This window comes from Doryrhamphus excisus, chromosome 4, assembly GCF_030265055.1.
Source record: "Doryrhamphus excisus isolate RoL2022-K1 chromosome 4, RoL_Dexc_1.0, whole genome shotgun sequence".
Classification (NCBI taxonomy): Eukaryota; Metazoa; Chordata; class Actinopteri; order Syngnathiformes; family Syngnathidae; genus Doryrhamphus; species Doryrhamphus excisus.
In genome coordinates this window covers 15,579,949-15,592,148 of record NC_080469.1, presented here as the reverse complement: position 1 = coordinate 15,592,148, position 12,200 = coordinate 15,579,949, and the positions used below count along the sequence as shown (strand labels likewise).

Genomic DNA, 12,200 nt, shown 5'->3' with positions numbered 1-12,200 from the left:
AAAACAGTATTGCACATGAGTACTTTTACTGTACACCAGTGAAGTAGGTTTTATATAACATATGACATGTTTAAGTGCTTGATTGGCATATATTTAATTTAACTTAAAAGAACGCAATGATCAGCATTCTGCGAGTACTGGTTACATTTATTGTGATAGCCGTTTTTGTTTTGGTGCCAGGTGGACCTCTCCAAAATGGCCGTCGGGTTAGACATCATTTGGGAGGCTAATAGACCAAACTGGAAAATGTGCAATTTAACTAATTATTAGCTTTAAAATGTAAAATAACTTTATGTGTTAATGGTGGGTATGTAAAGTTTGCAAAGGTGAAAACGTCTTCTATATAATTACTAGTCTTGTTTTTCCGGTGGCAGTAATTGTACATATTAGTTTAACATTATCGAACAGAAAAAACATTGTAATGCAGATGGTTAGGTACTTTTACTGTACTGCCACTAGTGAAGTAGGTTTCATTAAGTACCTAACAGTCACTATTGATTCTATTTGCTAATAGCTGTCAGTGGTAATGCAAGGTGGACCTCTCTAAAATGGCCGTCGTGTGTGACCGGTGCTGATGTGAAAAGGCGGGGCCCATGTCGGATGTGGAAATGACGTACGGACGCCGAGTCATTATAATGTGCCAGTGGCGCGCGGACTCTGCTCAAACCTTACACATTCATAACTTGAGGTACGTCTCATTTTAGAGCTAACGCCGCACAAAGGCTTTCATTTTTAAGTATTATCCACTGTCTTAACTCTAAACGTCGGCCCTTTTACTTCCAGGAAGTAACTCTTTCGCCTAACCGACTATTTTGTTCGTAGCCTAGCCTTCCATTAAGTCAACAGCAACCATGTTTGAGGCTCGCCTGGTCCAGGGATCCATCCTGAAGAAGGTGCTGGAAGCTCTGAAGGATCTGATCACAGAGGCCTGCTGGGATGTCAGCTCGTCGGGTATCTCTCTGCAAAGCATGGACTCCTCTCACGTATCCCTGGTGCAGCTCACCCTCCGTAGCGACGGCTTCGACTCATACCGCTGCGACAGAAACCTCGCCATGGGAGTCAATCTAAGCAGGTTAGACCCTCAAAAGAAACATTTGTAAATCGGTGCTAGTTTACAGTAACTACTACTAGCTAGCAGAGCAGTTTTTTTGTGCTTCATCTTAGCTAGGTTGACATAATAGGCTAACCATGGGTACAGTCTTTAAAGTACCGTTTGTAGGCCACTTTCTTTTGAAGAGTTTTATCGTGACGTGGTTGTTTTAGCCACTTGAGAAAGCCCGTTGTGTCAGAGAATAATGGCGAAGAGAAGGCGGCCATCATGGCGGAGTTGCCCGGGCATGTCCCTTCAGCAGACCCTATGTTTAAATCTACCGTTTGGCGCTCAATATATTCATATATAAGCACGACGCATTGGTAAGGTAACGCTTTGCTAAAGAATCTGGTTCATTTTCGTTGCCCTTTCGTGTAGACATCATTTGAGCGCCAATTTCTGAGATGGGGTGGCTTGGCGGGAACTGTTGTTAAACCCGGGAATTTAAACTTCCGGTAGTGCGTCAGTTGACGTCACTTCGTATTTGCATGTTTCGTTGCGTCGGACCGAATAATTGGGTAATTAAGCGACGTAAATAAATGTCAATTAATGTGCTTATGTATTAAAGACGTTATAACAGTCCGCTTTATAGTTTTCATTTGACTTGGCGGGAATAGTTAAACCGGGAACTTTAGCTTCCGGTCACGCTACGTCACTTCTGGATGGCATGTTGGACAACGTACATAGCGCGAAGACTTTAATCCACCAATGAAATAAAACATTTAGCCCCTATTTTGTACATAATTGATGGAACAATGTTGCTCACTTTAAATGTTTAAACGCCGTTTGAAGTGTTTACTTTTTCTGTTTTTTTTTCCAGTATGTCCAAGATCTTGAAGTGTGCAGGAAATGAAGATATCATCACACTCAGAGCTGAAGACAATGCTGACACACTTGCACTTGTCTTTGAGACTATCAGTAAGTTTTTTTTATTCATAGAATTAGCTGGACTTGATTACTTTTTCTTTAATTTTTTTCTGTGGTGCCTCACAGACCAGGAGAAGGTGTCCGACTATGAGATGAAGTTGATGGACCTCGATGTGGAGCAGTTGGGAATTCCGGAGCAGGAGTACAGCTGTGTGGTGAAGATGCCTTCAGGGGAATTTGCCCGCATCTGCCGTGACCTCTCTCAGATCGGCGACGCCGTCATGATCTCCTGCGCCAAGGACGGGGTGAAGTTCTCCGCCACTGGAGAGCTGGGGACAGGAAACATCAAGCTGTCCCAGACCAGCAATGTAGACAAAGAGGAGGAAGCGGTGAGTTGATGAAGCGTCTTTGATTTGTGAAAAGTGCCATTGTTACCATGTCCCTTTTAATGACTTTAAAACTGAAGAAGCATAAAAATGGCGGTTGTACGTCGTTCCAGGTTTAAAAGCTTTTCTTCCGTATTTCAATCCATTTTCTCAGGTCACTATTGAGATGAACGAGCCTGTTCAGCTGGTCTTCGCCCTCAACTACCTGAACTTCTTCACCAAGGCCACGCCGCTGTCAAAGACGGTCACTCTTAGCATGTCAGCTGACATCCCTCTTGGTAAGTATTTAGCATCACCATCTCCTCTACTGTTTAGCTTTGACTATAAATACCGGACATGTGATCTTCTTTAGTGGTGGAGTACAAGATTGCCGACATGGGCCATGTCAAATACTACCTGGCACCCAAGATCGACGAAGAGGCGTCCTAAGTTGTATGAAAGCCAGCAAAAAGGGAGACCAATTAGAGAAGCGGGACGAGGGGGGGGGACTTTGGTGAGGCTGGCCCGAGAGCTTCAGTCTTGGATGACGGGAGTGGTCCAAACATGCCCCATTGTTGGAACGTCAGCACTTTTTTTAAGTCCCCACCCTCTCTGGGTTGGTGCCCTGCCTGCCGCATTCACACCTGCAGTTTAATTTGTAGATTTGTAAATACTTTGTGGTTTCTCATTGTCAGTCCCCCAGTCGTATTTGTATCCGATGACTTCATTCCAAATAAATAATCAACCTGTTTGCACTTTGGTCACATTCCTATGAAACTCTGATATTGAATTATAATGGCTGGCATTACTCTAAAACAATCATAATGAAATGTATCAGACCAACCTTTACGAAAAATATACAATATTTTATGTTGGCGCTGTACTCCCCCAAAGCATTTAGGCACTCCTGTATTGTTACTGACTGTCCACCAGATGACGCTGTTTCACTACTTATCCTAGATGTCTGCTGCTCGGTTCACCAACAAGTTGGGGGTTTTGTTTTTTTTTTTTTTTTTAAGAGCCAGAAAACAAGCAGCCAGGATTTTTTTCTTTTCATTTAGCGCCAGAATGAAGCGATCAAGCAGTAAATCTGCCTGCTGCCAGCTAATTTGTACGCATTTAGTCAGATAGTTTTAATCTATTTGCAAAGCTTTAATCTGGTTGGCACTCACGCTACATTGCTGTCATTGGCTCCGCACTAACTTGAACATACAGTAAACTGGTGCCTGAAGGTTAGCCGCTAGTTGAGCATTGGCATGGAAATGGGTAGTTTTCTTGAGTTATGTTTGCATAATTTCATTACTTTTTTCATGTCCAGGTGATAACAAATCTTCCCAGTAGGGAGGAAAAAACAAAAGTGAGAGTAAAAGCAGAGTGCATGAGATTAGGACTGTCTGCCAGAGTAATCCTTCACTGCAATATGAAAACTCATCTGATGAAATGGCTCAACTGTAATGAGCCTGCAGGAGGATGGGAAAAGCGATGGGTTATTTCGGGTTGGCTTTATTTGGAGTAGATGCGCCTGATGGCTGTTTTTTTTTTTATTTGGAATATTCTCCAGTTAACACCAAATGCCCTACATTGAGCTGAACTGTTGACTTCTCTTGGTTTTTCCCTAACAGGACGTCCTGAGTGAGTCGCATGATGATAAGGGGAGACTAGCATGTCTTCCTCTGAGGGACAGCAAGTACTGATGATAACTGATAAAACCTTCCTGTTTAATTAACAACTGACCTTGGGGTTAACTGTAATTACTTGATGGAAGCAAAAGGAAAAAGGTTACAGCACAGCCTCATTTTAAACCCACTTGGTATGGCAGCACATAGTCTTACCCAGACTGAGGTGTCTTGCATGGTTCTGTGAAATAATGGGAATTATAAATATTTAACTTCAGTAACATTTTGTTATTCATATTATTATTTTATGTGCTTTTCCCACTTTTCTGACCTATAAATGTAGTTAGAATATCGTATTCTCCCGTTAAACCACGCCAAAGTTTCAGATCATGAGGTTTGCACATTTGGAAGTGAACCCTGAAAGAAGTTTGGGATGGATCAAAACGCTCCATTTCACAGGGTGTTGCAAAACTGTTCCTTTGTGATGTCACAGAAATGCGGCCTTCCTTATATGGGCATGGCTGTAAGCCAGATAAGTTCTCTTCCCTCCCACAAAATGATATGCGGACTAATGCTGCACTGCCATATTCTGCTTTTTTTGTTTGCTTGTTTTGAAGCATTATTTTCCTCAGTATTTGGCTTCAACTCCAAACTGCCCCATTTCTGCACTGTAACTTGATGTAAAGCTTTTTTATTCATTGGACCCCAACATTTGTACAAATATGCGAACTGATTACAAAAAAATGTGCTCACCGAAGACAGTGCATGATATGCTGCTGGTGGTGTTAATCCATCGGATGCCCATCTGATCTCAAGTACACTCTAAAAAGTAATTCAGAGTATCTGTTGACACCACTTCATTTAATACATAAATGCAATGTAAAAAATGTAATTAATTGATTTAGATAAACTTTCTAAGTTGCTAACTTTACTTATTAAGTTATGTTCAAATAATAATGTTGGCTATTACATGAACTTGAATTCAAGTTGCCGTGACTTAATAAAATTAGCTTGGTAGCATAATACACACACACACACACACATATATATATAGTATATATATAAAGTTACTGCTACTTAAAAAGCTGTGTGCATTGTTATTATAATTAAGTAGACAACAAATTAAACTACTTTGAATAAAATGATTAAGTCAGTTGACTTAACATATTTCTTTGAGTTACGAACTTAAAAACTTGTCCCTATGAAAACAATTATTCAGTAAGCATTACTTAAAATAAGCTTTGAGTGAAGAGGAAAAGCTAATTTGTGCAATGCAATATTGTTTGTTGGTTCAAAGCAATTTCAAATTAATTTGTCATAACTAAGAAAGACTAATGGAAATCGTTGCGTTTATTTTTTGTTGTTGAGGCTAAACATTTTTTGAGTGTGTCAGGTGTCACACCCCATAATGATTTTAACTTTTTAGGTTGTTTTTGTTTGTTTTTTTAGAAATGGGGTTGATCCAGACAATGCATGATATGCTGTCTGTGAAAATTTGAAACTGTGAAATGCAACCCAATAGCGGTACAAATATTCAGAATTGTAATATAATTGATCTGTAATTTATGCACTTTGCTGGCAAGACAGTGCATGATATGCTGCTGGTGGTGCTAATCCATCAGATGCCCATCTGATCTCAAGTGCCAGGTGTCACACCCCATGATGATTTTAACTTTTTAGGTTGTTTTTTTTTTAGAAATTGTGTTGATCCAGACAATGCATGATATGCTGTCTGTGAAAATTTGAAACTGTGAAATGCAACCCAATAGTGGTACAAATATTCAGAATAACAATGTAATTGATTTGTAATTTATGCACTTTGCAGGCAAAACAGTGCATGATATGCCGCTGGTTGGGATTCAGATATTTATGGTATATAGTACATATTTTTCCAGTATTTTCACATTGGAAAATTGTACCACGTTGGACAGTATTTCAAGAGAAGTGTGTTCACGTTCGGTATCCAGGGTTGCATTAGGAGCGAGCTCATCAGCCTGTTTTGTAACATCGCCATGATGTGTGGGTCTGGGTGACTCCATCGCCACTGTGTAAACCTGTGACACTGTCTTACGTAAGCCCACACAGCTCCATGAGAGGAGGAGGAGGCTGCATGGATTATTGATGCTCAAAGGCAGCAAGTCACATGACACATGGGAACATCACACACACACACACACACACACACACACACACACACACACACATGCGATTATAATATTTCAGATATCGAAATGGAGGGATTCCCTTGTACCACTGTAACAACAATCATCACCAGCCCTTTGGTATTACCCAGCATGCTTCACAGCGAACCCCCATGAATTTGTGACTCCCCATGTCAAAGTCATCCCTGCTGGGATTAGCATAATAATGACATGTCCTTTGTCCCCGTTTTCTTTCGCACAGCACAGAAAAGAGGAGGATGGAGGCCTACAGCATCACACCTAAATGGCACATTAGGGACTACCAATCAATAGTTTATCTTCCTTTATGGTGTTAAGTGCATCGGATTGTTGTGTTGCATTGTTGTGTAGTGACATATTGGCACATATTTATTTTTAGTGTGTGACTTCAGTACCTTATGCATAATAACAATAATGCATCGAGATACTACTGTATCTTTCATTCATTCATTTTCTACTGCTTATCCTCACGAGGGTCGCAGGGGTGCTGGAGCCTATCCCAGCTGTCTTTGTGCAAGAGGTGGGGTACACCCTGGACTGGTCACCAGCCAATCACATACTGTATCTTTGTGTGTCTTATTGTAAAGTGAGACCAGGGTCATTCATTTGTTACAGAAGGTGTAACTCAAACCAAAAAGGACTCTAACCAAGGAAAGTTTTCCCATAGAAAACAATGTAAATCCAATTGATCTGTTCCAGACACATTTTATTGACAATAATTGTAGTTTTACATGGAGAAAATTATGCAAAAAATTAAGTAACGACACAGTGTATGCCTCTGCTTGCTGCTTGTGTCCAACCCCAAGCTTCATTAATTCCTCAATTTACAAGGAACCTACAAGATGTTGAGCTCCAGAGAAGAAGCTTTCTATCTATCCATCTATTTACCTTCTACTTATCCGAGGTCAGGTCGCCGGGGCAGCAGCCTAACCAGAAAAGGCCAGACTTCGCTCCCCCTGGCTACACCATCCAACTGTTCCAAGTGGAGCCTGAAGCATTCCCAGGTCAGTTGAGAGACAGTCTTCCCCAAGGCCTCCGACTGGTCAGACGTGTCCTGAACACCTCCCCAGGGAGGAGTCCGGGAGGCATCCTGACCAGACGTAGGAACATAGGTCCACCAGTAAACTGACAACTTTGCCTTTCACCACAACGGACCGATACAGAGTCCGCATCACTGCAGACACGGCACCACTCCTCCTGTCAATCATGAGTCCCATCCTTCCCTCACTCATAAACAAGACCCCGAGGTACTGAAACTCCTTCACTTGGGGTATGACCTCGCCCCCCTGACCCAGTGGTGGCACTCCACCCATGGACAGTAGAAGCTCTCATTGCAGAAAAGAACACAAAAGCACAAATACAACAGTTTGTCACGCGCAACTTATTGTACGGGCGGCACGGCGGTCTGGTGGTTAGTGCGCAGACCTCACAGCTAGGAGACCAGGGTTCGGTCCCCGCCCTCGGCCATCTCTGTGTGGAGTTTGCATGTTCTCCCCGTGCATGCGTGGGTTTTCTCCGGGTACTCCGGTTTCCTCCCACATTCCAAAAACATGCTAGGTTAATTGGCGACTCCAAATTGTCCATAGGTATGAATGCGAGTGTGAATGGTTGTTTGTCTATATGTGCCCTGTGATTGGCTGGCGACCAGTCCAGGGTGTACCCCGCCTCTCGCCCGAAGACAGCTGGGATAGGCTCCAGCACCCCCCGCGACCCTCGTGAGGAAAAAGCGGTAGAAAATGAATGAATGAATGAACTTATTGTACGCTAACCAGGCAGTCAAACGCAAACCAAGGCAAATTCTAGCATACATTTTGGACGCTAACCGAAAAACAACATAACCAGTGCAGATGTTAACTGAGGTACCAATGTAATTTTTTATAGACTAAAACAGCAATTAAAAACAGTTAATGTTTGGGTTTGAGAAAAAAATGTTCAAAAACAGTACAATTGTAACACTTCCTGTTTTCAACCCTTTGTATTGAGTTGTGGTCTCCTATAGAGCAGCTACACACAATAACCCGCACAGAGAATTTTTGAGTCTGCACCTATTCCAGATGTATTTCCTTTGATTTGTGCTTCCTGCCAAAACGGTCTGTTATAATTAATTCCACCCATGGTCCGCTTCCGGGCATGCCCACTCCGCTGTGATTGGTCACACTCCCAAAGTGTTTCCTAACTATGAACCATATCACCATATAACCTCTGTGACATCACAAAGGAACTGTTTTACCATACCTTTTCAAACCAAGCGTTTTGAGCCATCCCAAACTTCTTTCAGGGCTCACTTCCAAATGCGCAAACCTCATTATCTGAAACTTTGACGTCGTTTAACACGAGAATACAACATTCTAACTACATTTATGGGTAAAAAAAAAAAAAAAAGCATAATAAGTCCCCTTTAAAATCACTTCATACTTTAATTGTCATTACTTATTTAACAATATTATTATAAGTATGCAGTGTTTTGCCAAAGATATGTAAAGAAAGAAATAGGCTTCTTCATCCGGTTCCTTCATGCCGTTAAGCCTGGAGAAGAAATTGGACTCAAAATGTGCACAAATAAACACAACCGCAATAATAAACGTTAAGTTTGTTATTAAATTGAGTAAAAACACGTACCTCCAAATTTAGTGCCAAAGTGGGATTGGGTGCGTGTGCATTAGAAAAACATTGTGCAGGGGTCCCTAATGTTATGTCCACTGACTGCAACTGTCCCCTCTGTGTCCAGGGAAGCCACATTTTGCTACGTAGCAACTGTTTCCAAGGCTACTAAGTTCCCCCCCCCCCCCCCTTCCTCCCCCCACCACCCTGCTTCTATATTCCACAATAACTCACCCATGTCTCTTTCCCTCCCATGTGTCCATTTCCTAAAGACCCGCTGATCACTTGTGTGTATAATTGGAGTATTGGCTTTTTGGAGAGGGATGCATGCCCTTATGTAGAAGGCCACCTGAAGAGGGAATAAAGACAGTAAAAGCTGCTTGGGCGTATCCAGACATATGAATGCATGCCTTGGAGCCACACAAAGATCTATTTATATCACTCCTAAAAATAGACAATCTTCTCCATAGAAACATAAAATCCTTCTTTCTCGGAGGGGGGGATTATTCTCAAGCTGCTACATGTGTGCGTGTGTGTATGTTTTTGTACATGCACCTTAAGTGCACGGGCAGCTCTATCTTCCAGAGGCGGCAGCAAAAGGAGAATCATCCCAGCTGCGAGCTTCTTTCTTGGGGGGGAATCTCCACTCTGACGCTCAGCAGGAAGCAGGCCGTCTTTTACCATCCTTTCATCCTCACACACACACACACACACACACAAAGTCAAAGACATGTTTTTAACCGACAGGCGTGGCCGTGTTGTGTTTGTTTACAGTGGAGAAAAGGAGATGTATGTAGCTAATCTGCACCACAATAGAAAAAACATGCAGTATAGTTGTTATAATACTAATAAATAGCACTCCTAATGTCACCAAAATATTAGAAACAGGTATGACGATGATGCAGTGCAGTGCTACACCACTGTAAACAATGTATACAATCACATTCAGAAATAGTTAATACAATGTGATACCATATCCTCCATATATCCATTTTCTGTACCGTTTGTACCGTCACTCGGGTGACAGGTATGTTGGAGCCTATCCCAGTTGTCTTCAGGCAAGAGGCGGGACACATCCTGGACCAGTATGATGCAATAACCATTAACTCCAATTGCAATGCAGTTCAATTTCACTCATTCCAATACCGATACCGTATGATTCATGCAATTACTCCAATGATGATGCTACAGAGTTCTACACCATTCACTCCGGTTTTGATGCAATATTATTTGAAAGTGATATGGTCCATACGAGTCATTGCAATTACAATGGGATACAGTATGATAGGATATTATATCCTACAATTACAATGAGATACCCTTTACTCCAGTTTTACTACAATACCATCCACTCAGAGTACAATAAGATTCACTCCAATTACAGTGTGATACGGTAAAATACGATACGATTCACTCCAGTGACAAGGCGGTACAGTCTGATGCGATATGATTCGCTTCAATTATGTTACTGAGCACTCCAATTACAAAATCCACTGTAATTACCATGTAATACTGTACAATATGATGTGTGTGATGAATGTGATTCACTCCAATTACAATGCAAGATGTCCCATATGATTCACTCAGGAGTCGCCACGTGTTCTTTTGTGTTGACTCTTTGTAGTTTTATAGTGTTTGCATGGTATGGATTGAATACTTAAGTTTTAAAACCAGCAATGTGGGTCACTCAACCAGAATGTGTGTTTTTTTTCTGTTTCCATTCTTTTGAGAAAAGGAGTGTGCATGTTTTAGACAAAGTCACTGAGGCAAAGATAAAGAGGAAGTCAAGAGAGACACAGATGGAGATAAGAGACACAAAAGGACAAGCGTGTAGACAAAAAAAAAAGAGAAGACTTTCAAAGATAAGCACATTGAAAGAGTTTAAACTTGCAGCGGTCACGACAAAGTGATACATTGTCTTGCAAAAGGGAAATATGAAGTACTGGCATGAGTTTAACGGAGTGGTGTTAGACCTCAGGCAGCATATCATGCATGTGCGTTACTATTTCAGTGTAAAGTTCAGACAACAAAATGCTTATTTCATCAGCATTGCCTCCACTTAAAAACTCAAATCAATTTGCAATCATATGTAACACAACTCATATCACCAAGAAAATTGATGGTATTTTGATGGAGGCTAGCATAAACGCAGTTATACATAAAATATATATTTTTGACAAATATAGCATCATGAACTATTAACAATTTTCATATTTGCAACAGAGCTGTATGTGTACACGCGTGTGCATGCATTAAAATTGCCCTTCGATGCGTAACCTTCTTCAAGCCACACAGCAAGATGCTTTTCACTTCCTGGTTGCCCGTATTTTAATGAAGGAAATGCAAGCCGAGTTCTTATAAAATGCACTTCTGCCACCCTGTGGCTGTTTTTCTGGCATAAAAAGGCACCAAACATGACCTCTTCTATTGTAGAGTTACATCATCACCTTTGTTTGTGCCTCTCGTGCAAAAAACACATTTTAGGTGCACACTTTTTGGCTCCAGTTTTTCATTTTTTCTGTATGCAAGCGGTATATAATGCACAATCTTGACTGTGCAGCACAACGTAACCCGGCTGGACTTTCCATTAGTTTGACCGCAATGTCAGCTGTATTCTGTTAGTCTGCAACATCATATCATGCATTGTCTTGACTGCAACCAATTACCAGCCAGTCAGGACTTTTGGTGAATGTAAAACGGCAATATGATGCACATTCTAATTATCTATACTGTATTTAACGAAGGCTGCACGTTTGACAAAGTGGTTAGCACGCTGGCCTCACAGCAAGGAGACCCGAGTTCAATTACACCCTGGGTCATCTCTGTGTGGAGTTTGCATGTTCTCCCCGTGCATGCGTGGGTTTTCTCCGGATACTCCGGTTTCCTCTCACATTCCAAAAACATGCTAGGTTAATTGGCGACTCCAAATTGTCCATAGGTATGAATGTGAGTGTGAATGGTTGTTTGTCTATATGTGCCCTGTGATTGGCTGGCGACCAGTCCAGGGTGTACCCCGCCTCTCGCCCAAAGACAGCTGGGATAGGCTCCAGCACTCCCGCGACCCTCGTGAGAATAAGCGGTAGAAAATGAATGAACGAATATATTTACAGATATTTATTGCTACTATCTCTGTGCAGATATTGGTGTGAGAGTATGAGTTATGCCGCTACGTTGCATGAGGTCCATGAGATAACGTAAACAAACTTCATATTATACACTTTCAAAGGCAAATTTCTGAAGGGAACGGGATAGATGAGCTGTGCGGTAGCGGCATAAATTGTTTCATATTCAGAAAAACATTGTTAATTTCTGTACTTTAGCATGGTTGCGTGATCACTCCCAACCTCTCTGTGTTCATTTGCCTACAAAAATGAAACTCGAAATGAATGAAAATGGTGTGTCGATGCGTTCAAGCTGCAGGCTCATGCAGAAACAGGACGGCCTTTAATTTCCACAGATGGCATTTCCGCATTGATCCTGC

At 41.7% G+C, this 12,200-nt stretch overlaps 1 protein-coding gene across 1 annotated transcript; it reads left to right on the top strand.

Moving 5' to 3' along the window:
- Window positions 1-557: 557 nt before the first annotated feature.
- Window positions 558-3,077, top strand: pcna (proliferating cell nuclear antigen). The gene is made up of 6 exons (XM_058070589.1): window positions 558-688; window positions 823-1,072; window positions 1,911-2,008; window positions 2,084-2,346; window positions 2,498-2,621; window positions 2,696-3,077. The coding sequence occupies exons 2-6, from the start codon at window positions 852-854 to the stop codon at window positions 2,770-2,772; spliced, it is 783 nt and encodes a 260-aa protein (XP_057926572.1). The 5' UTR covers window positions 558-688; window positions 823-851; the 3' UTR covers window positions 2,773-3,077.
- The last annotated feature ends 9,123 nt before the right edge of the window (window positions 3,078-12,200 follow it).